General features: G+C 40.7%; 1 protein-coding gene across 2 annotated transcripts; it reads left to right on the top strand.

The window, feature by feature from the left end:
* The first annotated feature begins 1,661 nt into the window (after positions 1 to 1,661).
* AUNIP (aurora kinase A and ninein interacting protein) lies at positions 1,662 to 20,766 on the top strand. Of its 2 annotated transcripts, none has more exons than XM_032863812.1 (3): positions 1,662 to 1,795; positions 17,219 to 17,357; positions 19,425 to 20,766. In XM_032863812.1, the coding sequence occupies exons 1-3, from the start codon at positions 1,718 to 1,720 to the stop codon at positions 20,267 to 20,269; spliced, it is 1,062 nt and encodes a 353-aa protein (XP_032719703.1). In that variant the 5' UTR covers positions 1,662 to 1,717; the 3' UTR covers positions 20,270 to 20,766. The 2 variants fall into 2 exon arrangements, with proteins under 2 accessions (XP_032719703.1, XP_032719704.1); XM_032863813.1 differs by lacking the exon at positions 1,662 to 1,795 and adding an exon at positions 9,475 to 9,523.
* The last annotated feature ends 1,348 nt before the right edge of the window (positions 20,767 to 22,114 follow it).

Here is a 22,114-nt window from a genome sequence, read left to right as displayed (position 1 = left end):
TGCTTGTGTTCCCCCTGCCCATGTATCTATCTCTGTCAAATAAATAAAATAAAATAAAATTGAAAAAGATCCTGTTTATGTATATATGTATATGACTTATAAACATATATTAAGAATGTCTATGGAGACTGGTTAGGGATGGAAGAATGAGCTGGATGCAAGCACTTCTGAATTTCTGAGGAACTTTCACAATCTGCAAAGTGCTTTCACAAATATTACCTCTTTAAAACTCAAGGTCACCCTTAAGCTGTGAAGGCAGGACTAGGAGATAGTTCTGAAGCTGACAAGCCTGGGACTCCAAATTTTTAGCTTTCATTTTTTACCTTTTTAGTTTCATTTTTTCAAAAAAGATTTTGACTGAGTGAGAGCACAAGCAGGGGGAGTTGCAGGGGGAGAAAAAGAAGCAAGCTCCCTGCTGAGCAGGGATTCCCAACACAGGGCTAGATCCTAGGACCCAGGGATCATGACCTAAGCTGAAGGCAGACACTTAACCCAATGAGCCACCCAGGCATCCCACCCCTCTTTTTTTTTTTTTTTTTTAAGATTTTTATTTATTTATTTGACAGAGATCACAAGTAGGCAGAGAGGCAGGCAGAGAGAGAGCTGAGGAAGCAGGCTCCCTGGCGAGCAGAGAGCCCAGTGGTGGGCTCGATTGCAGGGCCCTGAGATCATGACCTGAGCCAAAGGCAGAGGCTTTAACCCACTGAGCCACCCAGGCGCCCCCACCCCATTTTTTAAAAAAATTTTATTTATTAGAGAGAGAGTGAGAACTAGTGGGGGGAGGGGCAGAGAGGGAGGGAGACACAGACTCCCCCGCTGGGCAGGGAGTTGGAGCTGGGGCTCCATCCCAGGACCCTGGGATCATGACCCAGCAGAAGGCAGACTCTTACCCGCTGAGCCACCCAGGAGCACCCCCGTTTTTAAATAAAGATATATTTATTTATTTATTTGACAGAGATCACAAGTAGGCAGAGAGAGAGAGGGAGAAGCAGGCTCCCTGCTGAGCAGAGAGCTCAATGCAGGGCTCCATCCCAAGACCCTGAGATCATGACCTGAGCAAAAGGCAGAGGCTTAACCCACTGAGCCACCCAGGAGCCCCCTTTTTAACGTTTTCTAGATCCTTTCCCATGCGGTTTTATAGTTATGCTTGGGTTTATTTATTTATTTTTTGAATTTCAGAAGTAATTCATAAACTCGAGTGTGTAGTCACCACTTAAGGTAGTGCCGGGGACACCGGCTTTGGAGCTGGCAGACCGCAGCCTCGGCTCCACCCTTCCTTTTGGGATGACTGGGAGGATGCAGCTGTTGAGACTGGAAAACCCTGAGCCCGGGGTTGTTATGTTTACTGCAAGAAAGGGCAACTAATTTAGCGAAAAGACATGCATATTCCTTGCGAAATGTCGCGAACACGTTCAAGCAGCCCAGCCGCGGGAAGGCAACGCGAATTAAAAGATCACAAGGGCCGCGAAGGCCTTAGTAAACCGAAAGGAGCTCCACCCACCAGACAACCCTGTGAGGCCCCGGGAGGAGAGAAAGGGGCGGTGCTAGGGCCGGGGCGGGGCTGATGCTGGGGCGGTGCCTGCGTCGGCGGCTGCGGCGTAGCTCCACCCCCGGCGTTGGCGCGAGATCCGAACGTCGGTGGAGGCCGTTAAAGCCATTCTGTGAGGCAGCTGGAGCCGGAGCCCGGTGTCCGGCTGGCTGGGTGTCGGCAGCCGCCATGAGGCGGAGAGGCCATGAGGAAGAGGCCTGCGGTGTGTGGCTGGACGCGGCGGCGCTGAAGCGGCGGAGTGTGCAGGTGGGATGTGGGGGCGTGAGAGGGTGTTGGAGGAGGGGTGAGAGGCCTGGACGCCTGAGAAGGGAGGAAGTCAAGTCGGGGTCCGAGAAAGGAACAGCTTTGGGAATTCTGAGGCAAGAGGGATTGGAGCCTGCAGAAGGGTGAAAAACGGGGTTTGGGAAGAGTAGAGAGGAAATGGGGCGGAAGGCAGGCAGGCTGTGGGTGGGTGAGGAAGAGACTGGGAAAATAAGGCTTCGAGGTGTGGGGAGAGGGTAGAGAGAAAATTTGCTGTGAGGAGTGTTGTTTCTGCTTTTTAATGGAACTATACTTGACATTCAATATCTAGTTAGTTTCAGGTGCACGTGATACTGATTCGATATTTTTATACACTAAGAAATCCACAGGAGAAGTCTGGTTGCCATGGTCACCATTACAAAGTTACTACAATATTATTGATTCTATAACCTACGCAGTGCTTCACCTCCCCATGACTTATTTATTTTATAACTGGAAGTTTGTGCCTCTTAATCCTCTTCCTTCTGTTCCCCAACCCCTCCCCTCTCTGGTAACTAACAGTTTGTTTGCTATACCTATGAGTCAGTTTCTGTTTTGTTTTGTTATTTAGATTCCACATACAGGAGAAGTTGTATATATTTGTCCTTCTCTGTATGACTTAGTTCACTTAGCATAATACCATAATACTAGGTCCATCCATGCTGTCGAGAATGGCAAGATTTCATTCTTTGTGGCTGTATAATAAATACTTCGTTGTTTATATTTGCCACATCTTTACCCATTCATCAATTGATGGACACTTGGGTTGTGTCCATATCTTGGCTGTTGTAAATAATACTGCAATGATTATAGGGCTGCATATATTTCTCTGATTTGGTGTTTTCATTCTCTTCAGATGAATGCCTGGAACTGGAATTACTGGATTGTAATTCTACTTTTAATTTTTTAAGGCTCTTCCATATTGTTTTCCATAAGTAGCTGCACCAATTTACATTCCCAGCAACAGTGCATGCAAGTTCCCTTTTCTCCACAACCTCTCTACACTTTGTCTGCATCCTCTCCAACACTTGTTATTTTTCATCCTTTTTTCTTTTTTGTCTTTTTGATAATTGCTATTCTAACAGGTTTGAGGTACTATCTCATATTTTCATTTTCCTGATGGTTAATTAATGATGTTAAGCACCTTTTCTTCTGTCTGTTGGGCATCTGTGTGTAATCTTTGACAATGGGCTTTTCAAGTCTTCTGCCCATTTTTTTTGTTTTATCTTTTTAAAAAAAAAATTTAATTTTTTAATAAACATATAATGTATTATTAGCCCCAGGGGTACAGCTCTGTGAATCGCCAGGTTTACACACTTCACAGCACTCACCATAGCACATATCCTCCCCAATGTCCATAACCCCACCACCCTCTCACTCCCCTCCTCCCCCTGGACCCCCTCAGTTTGTTTTGTGACATTAAGAGTCTCTTATGGTTTGTCTCCCTCCCAATCCCATCTTGTTTCATCTCAAACCCCCAACGTTGCATCTCTACTTCCTCATATCATATCATATGATAGTTGTCTTTCTCTGATTGACTTATTTTGCTAAGCATAATACCCTCTAGTTCCATCCATGTCATCACAAATGGAAAGATTTCATTTCTTTTGATGGCTGCATAGTATTCTATTGTATATATATATACCACATCTTCTTTATCCATTCATCTGTTGATGGACATCTAGGTTCTTTCCATAGTTTGGCTATTGTGGACCTTGCTGCCATAAACATTTGGGTGCACATGCCCCTTCGGATCACTACATTTGTATCTTTAGGGTAAATACCCAGTAGTGAAATTGCTGGGTCGTAAGGTAGCTCTATTTTCAACTTTTTGAGGAACCTCCATGCTGTTTTCCAGAGTGGTGGCTCCAGCTTGCATTCCCACCAATAGTGTAGGAGAGTTCCCCTTTCTCCGCATCCTTGCCAGCATCTGTCATTTCCTGACTTGTTAATTTTAGCCATTCTGACTGGTGTAAAGTGGTATCTCATTGTGGTTTTGATTTGTATTTCCCTGATGCTGAGTGATGTGGAGCAGTTTTTCGTGTATCTGTTGGCCATCTGGATGTTGTCTTTGCAGAAATGTCTGTTCATGTCTTCTGCCCATTTCTTTTTTTTTTTTTTTTAAGATTTTATTTATTTATTGGACAGACAGAGATCACAAGTAGGCAGAGAGGCAGGCAGAGAGAGAGGGGGAAGCAGGGCCCCTGCCGAGCAGAGAGCCCAATGCGGGACTCGATCCCAGGACCCTGGGATCATGACCTGAGCCGAAGACAGAGGCTTAACCCACTGAGCCACAGGTGCCCCATCTTCTGCCCATTTCTTGATTGGGTTATTTGTTCTTTGGGTGTTGAGTTTGCTAAGCTCTTTATAGATTTTGGATATTAGCCCTTTATGTGATATGTTGTTTGCAAATATCTTCTCCCATTCTGTCAGTTGTCTTTTGGTTTTGTTAACTGTTTCCTTTGCTGTGCAATTCTGCCCATTTTTTAATCTTTTTTTTTTCTAAGAATTTATTTATTTATTTGACAGATATCACAAGTAGGCAGAGAGGCAGGCAGAGAGCAAAAGAGGAAGCAGGCTCCCTGCCGAGCAGAGAGCCAGATGTGGGACTCCATTCCAGGACTCTGAGATCAGGACCTGAGCCGAAGGTGGAGGCTTAACCCATGGAGCCACCCAGGCGTCACTAATCTTTTTTTTTTTTTTTTAAGTGTTGTGTAACTCTATATTTTGGATGTTAACCCTTTATCAGATGTATGATTTGCAAATACCTTCTCCCATTCAGTAGGGTGCAGTTCTGTTTTGTTGATGGTTTCCTTCCCTCTGCTCTGTAAAAGCTTTTTAGTTTAATGTAATCCTATTTGCTATTTTACCTTTTGTTGTCCTTGTCTGAGGAGATTGGTTCAAAGAAATCCTGCTAAGACTGATGTCAAAGAGCTTGCTGCCCATCTTTTTCTTCCAAGAGTTTTATGGCTTCAGGTCTTAACATTCAAGTCTTTAATCCATTTCGAATTTATTTTTATATATGGTGTAAGATAGTGGTCTAGTTTCATTCTTTTGCATGTAGCTTGTCCAGTTTTCCCAGCACCATTTATTGAAGAGACTGTCTTTTCCCCATTTTATATTCTTTTCTCATTTGTAGTAGATTAATTGTCCATATACATGTAGGTTTATTTATGGGCTCTCTGTTCTATTCTGTTGATCTATGTGTGTCTTTGTGTCAGTGCCATACTGTTTTGATTACTATAACTTTGTAGAATAATTTGAAATCAGCATGATATTTACAGCTTTGATCTTTTCTTAAGATTGCTTTGTCTGTTTGGTGTCCCATACAGATTTTAGGAGTACTTTTTTCTAGTTTTGTGGAAAATCGTATTTTGATGGATTGTATTGAATTTGTAGATTGCTTTGGGAAGTACTAATATTTTAACAATATTAATTTGTCAGTCCATGAGCAGAATATATCTTCCCATTTATTTTTTTCATCATCAGTTTCTTTCATCCATGTGCTGCAATCTTCAGAGTACAAGTCTTGCACCTGTTTGGGTAAATTTATTCCTAGATATTTTATTCTTTTTGATGCAGCTGTAAATGGGATTGTTTTCTTAATTTCCTAGATAGCTCATTATTAGTGTGTAGAAATGCAACCATAGTTGAATAGCTGTTTATGGTAATAGCTCCTTTCCTGGGGCAGGTCCTCTAAATTCTTTTAAGTAGTTGGGGGAAGGTCAGCAATTATTCCTAAGCCTTCTGTTCCTTAAAAATAATCAGCCTAAAATAATACATATGCCAGAGAGACACATTTTGGGGTGGCAAATTTTGCTCCCTTGCATTGGCTACAGTTTCCTGAACAAATTAAGGGCTGTTAAAAAGCATCATACAACTAAAGTCATATATATATATATTTTTTAAGATTCTATTTATTTATTTGACAGAGATCACAAGTAGGCAGAGAGGCAGGCAGAGAGAGAGGAAGGGAAGCAGGCTCCCTGCTGAGCAGAGAACCCAATGCGGGGCTTGATCCGAGGACTCTGGGATCATGACCTGAGCCAAAGGCAGAGGTTAAAGCACCCAGGCACCCCAACTAAAGTCATGTTTTGAGAAATAATAAATGAATCACCTGTTCCTTTAAAATTTTTTTTTTTTTTTACTTAAAAATGAGGTAGGTATGTTCATCTGGTACATAATTTAAAATGTACGGCAGTGTTAGGCAGTGAAATAACTCCCTAATACTTTTAACCATCCTTGGCCCATCTCAGAGGCCACAACTTTCTTGCACATCCTTCTACACATATTCTATATATGCACAAGCAAACAGTATCTATTCTTTCTTGTAAATAGTAGCATGTTCCACATTGTTCTGCAACTTGCTTTTTCTCACTTATTGCATCTTATGTATCATTTCATATGCATCCACAAAGAGCTGTTTTATTCTTTTTCTTAAAAAAAAGATTTCATTTGTTTATTAGAGAGAGAGAACACAAGTGGGGGAGAGAGGCAGAGGGAGAGAAAGAAACACCAACAACCTCCCCCCTCCCCACTGAGCAGGTAGCTGCTTTCTTCTTTTTAAAGACTTTTAAAGACTTGATAATATTCCATTATATATATATTCCATTATATATATATATGTATATATATACATATATATATTATAATATATAATTATATTCCATTATATGGAATAGTATCCATTATATGCAATAGTATTGCCTTAGTCTACTCAAGTTCACAGTAACAAAATAGTATAGACTGGGTGGCTTAAACAACAGAATCCATTTTCTCACAGTTCTGGAAACTGGAAGTCCAAGATCAGAGTGCTGCCATGGTCAAGTTCCAGTAAGGACTTTCTTCTTGGCTTGCCGACAGTGAGCTGCCTTCTCCCCATGTGCTCAGATGGCCTTTTCTTGGTGCATGTGTGTGTGGTGAGAGATGTGTTAAAAATTTTGGGGGGTGGGCACCTGAATGGCGCAGTGGGTTAAACATCTGATTCGGTTTCAGCTCAGATCATGATTTCAGGGTCGTGAGATTGATCCCTATGTCGGGCTCCTCACTTAGAGTCTGCTTGAGATTCTCTTTCCCTCTCCCACTCATGCTCTTTCTCTCTCAAATGAATAAATAAATCTTAAAAACAATTTTTTAAACTTTGTTAAAAACTGGTTCTTTGACTTTTTAAGACTTCCAGAACAGAGCAGAGTACTAAAGATTCCCTTTCACAGGATGTAGAAGCCTGCCTTTTCCTAGAGTAGCTATCAATAGGCATACATTTGTTTGAGTTTTAATGTCAGTCATTAATAGACAGTTGCTCATGACCAGTGTTTTAGAAAATATGCTCCTTCCCACCTGATCCCTAAACAAACTGCTATTTGGGGGCAACTAATGGAGTGGTTCATAATTTTGCCAGAAAATAAATGCCTATGTTTGGAGTGAGTTTGCTTCTCTCTTGGTCCCACAGAAGCATGATAGGCTTAGCCTCATTACTTAGGCCTTGATATGAAGGATACTGTATTTGTTTTCATTTCAGCTTTTTTATTGTGAGAGTAATATATGTTTGTTAAAAAAATCAGTATAGAATTAAGTAAAAAACAAAACTTCACTAGTGGTAGCTGCTTTTAACAGTTGGTATTCTTTGAGACAGTTTCTATGTGTATAAATATGTTTCCCCCACAAAAGAGATTATTTCAAACATATTCACCTTTCACTAAATATATGGAGAACTTTCCATGTGAGACATGAGTTTTAGTATGAATTTTTCCTTTTTATTTTATTTTTTAAAAGATTTTATTTATTTATTTGACAGAGAGAGACAGTGAGAGAGGGAATACAAGCAAGGGAAGCGGGAGAGGGAGAAGCAGGCTTCTAGCCGAGCAGGGAGCCCAATGTGGGGCTTGATCCCAGGAGTCCATTGTGGGGCTCCATCCCAGGACCCTGGGATCATGACCTGAGCTGAAGGCAGACGCTTAACAACTAAGCCACCCAGGTGCCCCATCAAAAGGTGATTTTAATTTACATGATTTTCAAATTTTGTATTTTAACTTTGTTACCTCTTTATTAAAACACAGAGAAGTATTTCTGAAAGGTTTCTCCCACAATAAAGAGGTAAAAAGATTTACTATGTATTTTGTATATTTGCTATCTTGTAGGTGTTTTCTATTTCTTCTTCATCTGTCATGCAGCATACTTTCTTGCCCTTGAGATATATGTAGCAGAGAAGGAGAAGTGAGCCTAAGAAGGGGACAGAAATGGGAAGATAACGGAAATCTTGGCTGAGTCATCAGTGTTTTCTGACCGCCTTGGTGGAACATGGAATGCCACTGTGACAGTCTGTAGCTTCACTAACATTCAGTCCATCAGCAAATTCTCTGGACTCTGCCTTCATATGTTCAGAATCTCATAATTTTCTACTATTTCTACCACTGCTACCTGATCCAGAATGAGAGTGACCTTTTGCTCACTATTAATTTTAAAACCATCTAGTGGTTTGCTATCTTCTGGTAAAACCCAGAATCTCTGAGGCCTACAAGGCATGGTTTGGCCATGTATGTTTGCCTTCTTCTACATTTTAGACCTCATCTACTGCTCTTTTCTCTGCCTGACTCTGTTGTAGTCATTCGGGCCTTCTTGCTGGCCTTCAAGCCAAGTATACGTCTACAGAGAGTTTTGTACACCTTGAAATGCATAGGGATTAAAATACCACATGACTCTGTTCTTTCATTTGTCAGCTTATTGAGCCCCATTTCTTAACCATAAAAAAGCCTTTCCCTTATTCCCTACTCCCTAACACCTTAGTCTTGCTTTATTTATCTCTATAGCCCTTTACCATTAGATACACTATATACTGTGTATTTATTTTTCATTTATGATCTTCCACTACTGGAATGAAATCTCCATTAGGCAGTCCTTCAAACAGTGGCACATGGTAGGTTCTCTACAAATTTGTTGAATGAGCAAATCAATTAATCCATTTGAGCTTTGCTTTCAGAAAACCTTTTAGATACGGTTTCAGAAAACCTTTTAGATATGGTTTAGATATGGTCATAGTTGCTCATTCTTTCTTTCTCTGATAAGAAGATAAGTAGGAGGACTTTGAGTTTTTTAGAGCAAAGATGGATGGGAGGACACCTCCAGTAAAATGGCAGATTAAAGTGTGTACTTAAGAGGAGCACCTGGGTTTCTCGGTTAGTTGAGCTTTCGAGTCTTCATTTCGGCTCAGGTCATGATCTCATGGTGGTTAGATGAAGCCCTGCACTGGGCTCAGTGCTCAGCACAGTCCGCCTTGAGATTCTTTTTCTCTCTGCCTCCCCACTCTCAAATAAATAAATCTTAAAAAAGAAAAAGTGTGGACCTAACAACAAAAAAACCCCGTTCTGTGATACTTACTGAAATGCTGAAAAAAGAAAAACAAAAATAGAGGAGGAAAGTATTTCACTGAAACTGAATAGGCTTAATAATAATACTGAAGTGCATGGTAGCAACACTGTTGGGGTTGGTGCTGTAAGACTGATAAGGATCTGTGAATGTAACTTGACAAATATTTATCAGTATGACCTTTACATAATGGCTTATGGTTTGTAAAAGTTTTTTTACGTGTATTGTTTCACTTCACTTCCTCAGTAGCTTTGTGAGGGAAGTGAGATTATCTCCATTTTGCAGATGAAGAAATTGAAGTTCAGATAGAGATTTGCTTCAGATCACATCAGAGTAAGTGCCGCTCCCTGGCTTGATTCCAGGTCTTCTGACTCTTGTTCCAGTGTGGTTTTTGTTTGTTTGTTTGTTTGTTTCATAATGTGTAAGGTGTCCTCAGATGATAAAAAGGTGAATAATGAATAAGGTAGTTCTAACCCTGGCAGCATGGAATATGGTAGGAACACAAATAACTGTCAGACAGACAGTAAGTGTCTTAGAGGCATAAGGAAATTCTAAGCATTTAGAGAAGGAAGAGATTACGTTTTATTACGGGTGGAGAGCTGGTGGTTTTAAAATATGTCCACAAATTCTTTGATACCTCTCTCTTTAACAGGTGGATGTTAAGTCCCCCCTTCCCCCACCAAGTGTGGGACGTACTTAGTGACTGTTGACTAGAAGGTGATGGAAGTGTTCAAGTTCTGAGGTTAGGTCATAAACAGCATTGCAGCTTCAGCCTCATTCTGCCTTTAGGGGAAGTCAGCTCTCACGTTGTGCGGACACGCAGGCAGCTCTATGGAGACCTCCATGTGGTGAGGAACCTTACTGAATTTGCTAGCAGTTGTGTGAGTGAGCCAACTTGAAAATGCATATTGCAACCCTGCTTGATACCTTAAATGCAACCTAATGAGACTGTGAGCCAGAACCATCCAGATAGGCTGCTTTCCAATTCCTGATGCATAGAAGTTGTGAGATAATAATTGTTGTTTTAAGCTGCTAAATTTTGTGGCAATGTGTTAATGCCGCAACAGAAAGATAATACAGATTTGGTTTTAGCAGTGGAGTACTACCTAATGAAAACCTAAAATGGGGGAGTGGCTTTGGCATGGGGCAATGGGTGGCAGCTGGAAGGACTTTGGAGAGAGTGCTAGTGAAAGCTTGAAGAGCTTGTAAGAAACTGTTTCTAGGGGCGCCTGGGTGGCTCAGTGGGTTAAAGCCTCTGCCTTCGGCTCAGGTCATGATCCCAGGGTCCTGGGATCGAGCCCCGCATCGGGCTCTCTCCTCGGCGGGGAGCCTGCTTTCCCCTCTCTCTCTGCCTGCCTCTCTGCCTACTTGTAATCTCTGTCTGTCAAATAAATAAATAAAATCTTAAAAAAAAAAAAAGAAAGAAAGAAACTGTTTCTAGAACTGGGATGGCCTTTGAGGAGACTTGTGGGTAAGGGTTTTAAGGAAAGTGAGAACATATCTTACTGGAAACTAGAGGAAAGGGAATCCTTGTTATGTGGTCACAGAAAGTTGCCTACAACTCCTGTTGGTTGTAGTAAGGTGGAAGATAGAGAATGTACCTGAGGAACTGGGCAATGTGATGTAGCTAAGGGGGTTTACAGGCAGTGCTGAAGGGCTACCTGGTTTCTTCTCACTGATATAGCAAAGTGCCAGAGGATCGAGAGAAGCTGAAGGAAGGCCAGTTAAACAAAAAAGAGCCTAGACTTGCTGGTTTTGAAAATTCTCAGCTTCTTCAGGTGGTACACAGTGGATTTTTCTTTGCAGGAAGTTTTTAAATTGCTAATTTAATCTCTTGTTATAAGTCCATTCAGATACACCCATGGAAAGAATGTCATTATTAGTCACTAGGGAAATGCAAATCCAAACCACAAGGAGATACCACTTCACATCCACTGGGATGGCTATAATCAAAAAGATAATACCAAGTGTTGGCAAGGACGTGGAGAAATTGGAAACCTCGTATATTACATGGTGCATGCATACAGTGGTAGAGGCAGTTTGCGGAACAGTTTGGCAGTTCCTCAAAATGTTCAGCATGCTTATCCTATGACCCAGCACTTCTGCTTTTAAGTATAGACCCAAGATAGGAAAAGATAGTCCGCACTAAAACTTGTACACCAGTAACGAATATTTGAATGTTTGTAGCAGCATTTCTCATAACAGCCAAAGAGTGGAAACAACCAAAATGCTCCCAAATGATGAATGAGTAGATAAAATAGTATATCTAAACAGTGGAATTACTTGGCAATAAAAAGGGATTGAAGTATCTGACATGCTACAGCGTGGTTGGACCTCCAGAAGGTGCTCAGTGAGAGAAGCTGGTCACAAAGACCAGATACCGGGTCCAGAATAGACTGATCTTTTTTTTTTTTTTTTTTAAGATTTTATTTATTTGAGAGAGTGAGCAGGAGAGAGAGTGCGGTGTGAGCATGAGTTGGGGAGGAGCAGAGGGAGATGGAAAAGCAGGCTCCTTCCTGAGCAGGAAGCCTGATGTGGGACTCGATCTAGGGACTCCGGGATCATGACCTGAGCCAAAGGCAGATGCTTAACCAACTGAGCCACCCAGGGACCTCCGACAGCTGTTTTTGGTCAGACTTCTTAAACAGTGCTCCTTAGAGTATCCTTATTAGGTAGCGTCCTTTTAGCATGGCTTGATAAGGCATGATCGTGACTGATTGGAAAAGGTTTTCTATGAGAGTGGAGGAGGGGAGTTGGAGAAGTGGGAAGAGATGAGTATGGGACCTCAGAAGCATAAAAGAAGTAACATAGCAAAAAGAATTAAACACACACATTTATGTTTTCTGAAGCTATGTCAATATGTAAGGATAATGAGATTTCATTCATAATTTCAAGGCCAGTGACCATAATCAGAAAAGTAAGTTGAATCAAATTATATGCTAGACTTGAAGGCCATATGAATCATAAAAAAGGGGAATTAAAATGGGTTGAAAGCAGAAATTTAAGACAAACTTGCAGGTAAATTATCAGAAGACATAAAGATAGAATGAGAGCTAAACTGAATTTAAATGCCATGGAATCATGAAAACATTTTCTAGTAGTAAGGAGGGTGAATTGTTTGAACCCAGGTCTGTTTTGATAATAGAGTTGTGGTGTTTAGGAAAGGGCCAGACTCTTGGGGTGACTTGCAGCCCTGAGAGGTGTTGTTCTCTGTAGGAATACATCACAGGTCATCCTTGTGATAGCAAGAAAGTAGGAGCTCCGTGATTGTAGGAAGTCAGTTTTTCCTTCTACCATTCTGAAAGAAGAAAACTTGATAGGAACATGAATACGACATACTGAGGTACTAGAGATTCTTTGGTTTGGAGGGAATGTATTTCTTGAAGGTAGATTTTTTGAGGCATTCTTACAGGGTAAGAATTGTTAATACCTAGTCTGTGGCTTACCCAGGTGTTTGGTCCTGTAGGAACCCTATGTTTTTTTAGACAGGCTTTCTTATACTGTGTAATACACACACATAGGCTGCCTTTATTTTGAGGTAAGAATATTCAGCTGAAGGGCTGTACCTGGGTCCCTTCAGTTCCAGATGACCTATTCTCACTCAGAGTCTAAACATTCCACTGAGATAAACATAGTTCCTTAAAGCCGAACCCTTCTAAGGGAGCTATAACTGAGGGCAGTATCACTCTTGACATTGCTTTGACCTAAGTAAGGAATTGTCTTACTCTTGGCTAAGATGGCCAACTTGGTGAAAAACTTTGTTCCCAAATGTTTTGTTAATTGAGGTCTTACTGTTTTCTGATATTACGTAGTTTGTATAAGTCTTTTTTTTTTTTTAAGATTTTATTTATTTTTTTGAGAGAGAGTGAGCTCGAGCTTTTGGGGGAGGACAGAGGGACAGGGAGAAGCAGATACCCCACCGAGCAGAGAGCCCAATGCAGAGCTTGATCCCAGGACTCTCAGATCATGATCTGAGCTTAAGGAATACATTAACTGACTGAGCACCCGGGTGCCATGTATAAGTCTTTTTAGAGGACTTGGTATGTTTTTTAAATTTTATTTTAAGTCCAATATAATTAACATACAGTGTTAAATTAGTTGCAGTGATTAAACATTTCATATATTACTCAGTGCTCATTAAGTATACTCTTAACCCCCTTCACCTCTTTCACTCATCACCCACCCGCCTCCCCTTTGGTAACCATCTGTTCTCTATAATTAAGAGTGTGAGTCTGTTTTCCCATTTGTCTCTTTTTTTCATTTGTTTGGTTTCTTAGATCCCACATATGAGTGAAATCTTATGGTATTTGTCTTTTTCTGACTTATTTTGCTTATTAGCATTATACTCTTTAGATCCATCCATGTTGCAGATGGCAAGATTTCATTCTTTTTTATGGCTGAACAATATTCCAGGGTGTGTGTGTGTGTGTGTCTGTGTGTGTGTGTGTAGTACAGTACATTTTCTTTATCCATTCATCTATCAATGGACACTTGGGCTCCTTCCATAATTTGGCTATTGTAAATAATGCTGTAATAAAGATAGGGGTGCATATATCCTTTTTGAATTAATGTTTTTGTATTTTTTTTTTAAGATTGATTTATTAGAGAGAGAGAGTGCACAAGCAGGAGGGGCAGAGGGAGAAGGAAAAAAAAATCTCAAGCAGACTCCACACCGAGTGTAGAGCCCAATGTGGGGCTCAATCTCATGACCCAGAGATTGCAGTCCCACCCAAAACCAGGTTTCAGAAGCTTAACCGACTGTGCCACCCAGGAACCTCTAGGGTTTTTGTACTCTTTGGGTAAATACCCAGTAGTGTGATTATTGGATCATATGATAGTTCTATTCTTAATTTTTTGAGGAAACTCAGTGGCTGTACCAGTTTGCATTCGCACCAACAGTGCATGAGGGTTCCTTTTTCTCCACATCCTCGCCAACACCTATTGTTTCTTGTGTTTTTGATTTTAGTCCTCTGACAGGTGTGAAATGATATGACATTGTAGTTTGGACTTGCATCTCCCTGATGATGAGTGATGTTGAGCATCTTCATGGGTCTGTTGGGCATTTGTATGTCTTTTTTGGAGAAACGTCTGTTCATGTCTTTTTTTTTTTTTTAAAGTAGGCTCCATACACAATGTGGAGCCCAATGTAGGGCATGAACCCATGACCCTGAGATCAAGACCTGAGCCAAAATCAAGAGTTGGACACTTAACCTACGAGCTACTCAGGCACCCCTGTTCATGTCTCTGCCCATTTTTTATTTGGATTATTTGGGGGGGGGTTTGGTGTTGTGTTGTGGAAGTTCTTTATATTTTTTTGTCTATTAACCCTTTACCAGATATATCATTTGCAAATATCTTCTCCTCTTCAGTAGGCTGTGTTTTAGTTTTGTTGATAGTTTCCTTTGCTAAGAAGAATTTTTTTTTATTTTGATGTTGTTTCTATAGTTTATTTTTGCTTTTGTTTCCCCTGTCTCAGGACACATATCTAGAAAAATGTTATGGCCAGTTTCAGAGAAATTATTGCCTGTGCTCTCCTAGGATTTTTACCATTTCAGGTCTCACATTTAGGTCCTTAAACCACTTTTTAAAAAAGATTTTATTTATTTGAGAGAGAAAAGAGGGCACACAAGAGAGCACACAAGGGGAGAGGAAGGTAGGGTGGAGAGAGTCAGAGTAGAGGGAGAAGCAGACTCCCCACAGAGCGGGGAGCCTTACTCGGGCCTTGATCCCAGGACCCTGGGATCATTACCTGAGCCAAAGGCAGATGCTTAACTGACTAAGCCACCCGGGTGCCTAGCCCTTAATCCATTTTGAGTTTATTTTTGTGTATGGTATAATCAAGTGGTCTGGCTTCATTCTTTTGCATGTAGCTGTCCAGTTTTCCTGACACCATTTGTTGAAGAGACTTTTTCCCATTGCATATTCTTGCCTCCTTTGTTGAAGATTAATTGACCATATAATTGTGGGTTTATTTCTGAGTTTTCTAATTTGTTCCATTGATCTATATCTATTTATGCCAGTATCATATTGTTCTGATTGCTACAACTTTGTGGAATGGAATGTTTGGTAGAAATCATCTGTGAAGCTGTTTTGTCCTGGGCTTTTGATTGTTGGGAGGTTTTTTTTTATTTTATTTATTTATTTATTTATTTTTAACTGATTCAATTTCATTGCTGGTAGTCGGTCTGTTCAAATTTTCTATTTTTTCCTGATTCAGTTTCGGGATGTTATATGTTTCTAGGAGTGTATTCATTTTTCTAGGTTGTCCAATTTGTTGGCATATAATTTTCATAATATTATCTTACAATCCTTTGTATTTGTGTTGTAGGACTTAGTATTCTTGTAGTCATTTAAATAACTATATATTATTAGTCTGTCTTTTCCCATAAGGTTTAAGCTTTACCAGAGCAGAAACAATCTGTTTTGTTCCTCAGTGTATCCCTAGTACCTAGCATATAGGTGCTAAAATACTTGTTGGCATAATCTCTCACATAGTTTCACATATCTAGGATGTTTCTAATATAAAATTTAGAGAGCCATGTGCTTCTTTGGGCTTCCTCATAGCATGGTAGCCAGGTTCTAAGAGTGAGGATCTCAAGAAAGCAAGAGTGCATGGCATTTTTATGACCTAGTTTTGGAAAAAATATAGTGTTATTTCTATCATTCTTTATTGGTCAGTCACAAAATTCTTCCCAAGTTCAAGGTGAAGGAATATGGACTTTGCACCTTGAGGAGTGGCCACCTCAGCTTCTCCAAATTCCAGTCTCAATGTATTCAATTAATCCAGAATGCAGTGCCTGTGTACTTTATATATTTTGGTCTGGCAAGTGATTCCAGGTATAAAGCTAGAGTCATCATAGGGTTCATTCGTTTTCCTTCTCTCAGAGCTCACAATCCAATGCAATTCCTTTTGCCCACCATCTATTATCAGTTGTTTCATGTATTTTATTCAGTTTTCTAGTTTTGTATGTTGGAGGGGAAAGTTCCACACCAGCATTGCAAGTTAGAGTATGAGTTTTACACCAAGGATTTCATTCTTCTTTTATCAACTTAAGGTATATTTTAGTTTCCAAATGTAAAAATGAAGTCAACTTTGGGCTAGAATTAATAATTTGATTTCATCTCAGACCTATCTCCAACTTACAACATGAAAATCGGCAAATCTTGTTTCTTTGGTTTTCATGCAAACTGAATTGAGTATAAATTACCCTCTTCTCAGGGTTACTTCTCAGGCATTCCATAACAAGCAAGTGGAAACAAAACCAAATCACACTAAATAAAGATGAGGTTATATTTATAGTTAGTTGACAAAACTTACTTCCCTAACCCTTTCTGGTACAAATTGATACTGTAACGTACAAAGGGGCTGAGAGTGTATAAGACTGGCCGTTTCCCTGCTTGTCCTCCTAGTAATAACCAATTAGTATTGAACCTGAGGAACTGTGTAAGCCTTTTATGTGAATTAACTCACCAAATCCTTGTAACAGCCCTATGGGATAGGTACTTTACTGTCCTCATTTCACACATGAGAATGAGACCTAGATTAAGCGTTTGCATAGGGTCACACAGTGCTAAGTAGCCGTGGCAGAATTGGAATTGACTTGAACCCTAGCTGTGTGGGTCGTGCTCTTAACTGTATATAAGTATTTGAAAACCACTAAAAATGTGTCACCTGCTGCTGAGGTAGAATCATTAGTTATCTTTAAGTGTAAGAGAGAGTATCATTCTTGGAATCACGTCAACAAATCTTGTTTGTTTAGTCAGTGTGACTGATTTCTGTGGGGAAGCAGAAAGATTGGGCTATAGTTGGAATATGTGATTTCCTATAAAAACAAACAAACATCATCAGTGTGACAGGAAATGGTAGATGATAATGTACAGCAAAAACAAACCAGAAAGTAGCAGAGGAATGGAGTCCAAAGGGCCCAGTGTGGTCCATGAAGGTCATGGGTGTTTATTGAATCTCTCCTGTCTGACAGCTGTTTTGATATTAATAGGTTCTATTATTCTTTTTCTCCCCCTTCTCAGACATATTTAATGAAGCCAAACACCAAAATGTTAACACACTTTCCTGGAGAGAAAAAGGCTAAGATTTCTTTTACTCAAAGAATTCCACCTACAGGCATTCGGCAGACCAGCATTGCTTCCTTCTTCACCCTGCAGCCAGGTATGATGACCCACCTGGGAATACCCGGGGAGCAAAAAGGAGTGTGTGCATTTTTCTGTGCTGGAGAATTTATGAGAAGTGGTAACACCAGTGCATTGTGTTAAACTTGGCTGACTCATTAGAAGAGGATATCAAACAACAAAGCACCCCCTTCTGCTAGGCATTATAAACATGCTTTTACTAACATTTTCTCATTCTGTGTGCTCAGTCTAATATTAAATGTTTGTATTCCCTGACAGAGCAGCAAGGAGAAAGGTATGCTTGGGGAGTTGGGGTGTGCAGAGGAGCCGATCTGCCCTAGTTAGGTAAATGTCTTGGATTGGCCATAATGAGCAGTGTATATATGATTACTTGATAACAGATATTTCTGTATAGTGCTTCTCAACATTCAGAGTTCAAAGATGCTTTTTTTCTTAGAAAGGTTGGCATAAAGTTGGCTTGTGTCTCATTATCCTTTGGCAGTTTTTTGCTTACATGTCCCTTTCCAGGTGACGAGCTGCTTCAAAGCAGGGTGTCTGCCAGTTGGAGGGTTTTGGGAGGAGAGCTCTAACTCCTGATGTGATTCCCAGGATTGCTTTACACAAATCTTCAAAATTCACTGTCCTTACCCCAAAGAGAAACTTAAAATAAGCACCCTTTGGCTTTAAGTAACAAGGGCAGATTTCTTTCAAGGACACTTCTGATTTAAAGAAAAAAAAAATATATATATATATATATAAATTATATATATATTTATATATTTTATATTTAGTAAATATATATTTAGTATATAATAATATAATATGTATTACATACTATATATTACATATTATATATGTAATACATATTTTATTATTATATACTAAATATATATAATATATATAATATGTATATATATATATATATTTATATTTTTTAAGTAGGTTCCATGCCCAGCATGGAGCCCAACATGAGGCTTGAACTCACGACCCCAAGATTAAGACCTGAGCTGAGATCAAGAGTTGGATGCTTAATAGTCTGAGCCACCCAGTCATCCCCCGCTATTTCAAAATTCTGGTATATATATAATCTGTTGAATTCTTAGGCAAAGTTGAGACATCTTTCACAAAACAGTTTCTGCAGTATAATTCTTGTTGGAGAAGGAAAAAGGAAATCATTCAGCTTTGTAATTAGATCTTGGTATAATTTAGGGGAAAGGTAGTCCATGTTATTCATCCTTAAGGCAGAACAGTATCCATTCCATGCCTGATAAAATGGACAAGCTGGACACTAGCAGTCGTTTATTATTTTTCGTCCAACTGGTTGACTTAGCATCTGATTGTTTATTCCTCTTCCCAAGCCATATTTGCAGAGTAGAGGCCCTAATGTTATTTGTACTGTCACCAGAAGGTTTCTAGAGTTGGATGGTTAATGTGATCTTAGTGACCTTACAAAAATTGTGTTGTGCCTATTTCTCAAAGGATAATATCCAGGAATATATATTTGGCCAAGATCACTATTTAACAGAAACCATATTAAATAAAAAACAAAGGCAAAACTCATGTGCCCTGTTAAACCCCATATCCTAAAACACAGCTGGAAAAGTAGGCTGTGGTCTGAGTATACCTACCACGTTTGACTTGAGTAGGTCATTAGAAGCATCCATATATTTGAGTAGTGGAATATAAGGTCTGAGGTTTAAAAGCATCATTCTGGCGAAAGCAGAGATTGAAAGCAGGAAGATCATGGGGTGCCTGGATGGCTCTGTCAGTTAAGTGTCTGACTTCAGCTCAGGCCATGATCTCTGGATCCTGCGACTGATGCCCCGTGTTGGGCTCCCTGAGTGAGGAGTCTGCTTCTCCCTTTCTGCCCCCTTCCCATTCTTTCTCTCTCTCTCAAACAAATAAATAAAACCTTTTTTTTTTTTTCTTAAAAAAAAAAAAAAAGAAAGAAAACAGGAAGATTAGCTGTAAATGTGTGTGATGAGTCTAACTAAGACCCCTGTGCTAGGTGATGATAGTAGCTGATACAGATTTCAGAAAAAGCCAGCTAAGTCCTGCTCAGGGCAGAGACTTCCTGCAGAATAATTATTCACGTCTATTTTGCTAGGAAAGACAAATGATGGTGACCAGAGGAGTGTTTCGTCTCATATAGAAAGTCAGATCAACAAAGAGTCTGAGAAAGATGCAGCCCATCTAGATCATCTGATCCAGGGCTTGGAGGACGAGTGCATGTCACCCCCATTAGCCACTTCAACCCCTGCAGATACCCAGGAAGCTGGACTTTCTCTTCATTCCCCCCAGGCTTCTGACCATCACAGAATGGGAACTTCGTTTTTGACTGTGCTGTCTTTGCCCCAGCCTGACCCCTTGGTCTGTGCTGGAAAGAGCAAAGCCTCATTCTCTTGTTCCTTCACTCAGAACTTGGAAGGTCCTTACTTGCTGGACCAACAGGAAGGAGATAAAGACGCTTTCTGGAAAAGGGAATGGCTTCATGGATCTAAGGAAAAAAACTATCAGGATGTGGAGAGACGCATTCAACCACCGGGGGGCAAAGGCCTTCAGTCCTTGTACAAGATTAAATTGGGAAAGGTGTCTGCCCGAGAAACCAGGCAGGACCCCATCCTCCTTCAAACATTCCATTCCCGGAACGGAGAAAACACAGACTTAGTGAAACAAAGCCCTTGTTCTGTCCCTGCATTTTCCTGGGACAGTGAAAAGAATGACTCCTGGAGTCAGCTTTTCACTGAGGATTCTCAGGGCCAGCGGGTCATTGCCCACAACTCTAGAGCTCCTTTCCGAGATGTAACGAACAATCAGAATCGGGACTTAGGGCAGTTGCACAATAGCTCTTGGGCTCAGTGCCAGGAGAGGCCAACTCAGTTAAATCTGCAGCCTGATTTGCTCTTTACCCAGGACTCTGAAGGTAATCAAGTTATCAGGCACCAAGTCTAAATACCTTGATGATGGTTTGGTTCTAGAAGTACCTTGAGATGACAGAGCTATAGGAAAATATTGGGCGGGAGGGCAGCGGAGGGAGGCAAGGGATGAAGTTATTGTTGAGCATTTCTTTGTGTAAATAAACCAGGTGGTGGCACTTGTTGAGACTGTATGATTGGCATCGTGCGTCTCCCCGGGAAGAGGTGGCTGGTAACCATGGCCAAGTCTGTGATGAGCACTGAGAGGAGGTAGGGCAGGTACTTATCCTTCTACTAAAGAGCCCTTACTTAGTCTGCATAGCCCCCTCTTTGCCCTTTCAGATCCCTGACTAGGACATTGCTTCTTACGAATGTATGTTCTAATCTCTGGCTGTTATCTTACCCATGCAACCTTGGGACCATTATTCCTGACACCGTTTTGAGTTATAAGGCATATTTCCTGGGTCCAGGGGTATGGGGGCAGGGGGGATAGAGAGATAAATAATAGAATGATGGTAGGGTGTTTTTGTTTTAAAGTAGGCTCCACGCCCAGTGTGTAGCCTAATACAGGGCTTGAATTCATGACCTTGAGATCAAGACTTGAGCTGAGATCCAGTCAGATGCTTAACTGACTGAGCCACCCAAGCGCCCCAATGGTAGTTTTTCTTTTTGTTTTTTTTTTTTTTTTTTGTGGGGACTTTATAGCATTTTAAAGTTTTATATTCTATGTTTAAACATCTCTCTAAAAAAAGCCTGTGCTGGGGCACCTGGGTGGCTCAGTCAGTTAAGCGTCTGCCTTCATGATCTCTGGGTCCTGGGATAAAGCCCCACATCGGACTCCCTGCTTAGTGGACAATCTCCCTCTCCCTCTGCCCCTACTTACCCCTCCCCCCCCGACCTTTTGCTTTCTTTCTCTCTCAAATAAATAAATAAAATCTTTAAAAAAATAAAAAAGATTTTAAAGCTTGTGCTATTAAAAAAAGCCTGAGGCTACATAGCAATCCAGATGTGATGATATCGCTCTGCTATACAAGGTATAAGAGAATTCCCTTTGTAAAAGTTATGAATCCAAATAAATGGCTGTTTACAAACTTGACTCTAACGGTAACTAAAACATTACCATTTTATTTCTGAAAAAGCAACGTTTAATAGTTATATGTTCTCTATCATTTTCATGGATCCCATCTCAACACCCATCTAGCCAAGATGTTATCCACCAGGTGGCGGTTTCTCATGTCGCAGGTGTGCTAGCTACCTTAGGAGGCTTAAACACCCTCTACAGGGCAAGTGTCCCAAGTTCTAAGATGGAACTACTTTAAGAGTTTAGGGTAAATCCCTACAGAAGGGGACAAGAGGCTCCCTATGGAAGTTTTCTCTTATATAGGCAGGACTTTGTAAAGAAAGAGGGAAAGCCAGGAACCTGTTCATGAAAGTTCACATACCCTTAAAATTAGTAGGAATCCTGTACTCATGAGGGATACCAGGTAATTACAACGCAGAGACAAAGAGCACATGCAGCATCTCTCCATATCCTTCATTTAATATCAGGTAGTGCTTCAACCCAAACACACAGGATACATACCATAGAGGAAGGGACCTGAGGGCGTCTGAGTCATGCATGGTGTGGTAGGTACAAACCTTGGCCCAGTGCAAAGGAGCAGTCAAGGGCCTGGAAGAAGGATGGTGCTGTTTCTCCTTCCCATGTCTCTTCCCTATTGGGCTTAAACTAAAGTCCATGGAAGAGAAAGTGTTTTCAATCAGTGGAACCCATGAGGTCCCAGGGCCTGGGAGGATAGATTTGGTTGTACAGTATTACAAAATATATTTAAGAAAAAAACAACCCAGGCCTCCCAGCAGTAGCCCAAGTGTCAGCTGGTCCAGA

Source organism: Lontra canadensis, unplaced genomic scaffold (genome assembly GCF_010015895.1).
Source record: "Lontra canadensis isolate GAN:19392208 unplaced genomic scaffold, GSC_riverotter_1.0 scaffold25, whole genome shotgun sequence".
Lineage (NCBI taxonomy): Eukaryota > Metazoa > Chordata > Mammalia > Carnivora > Mustelidae > Lontra > Lontra canadensis.
The sequence above is the reverse complement of the archived record's forward strand: the minus strand, read 5'-3'. Positions and strand labels throughout refer to the sequence as shown.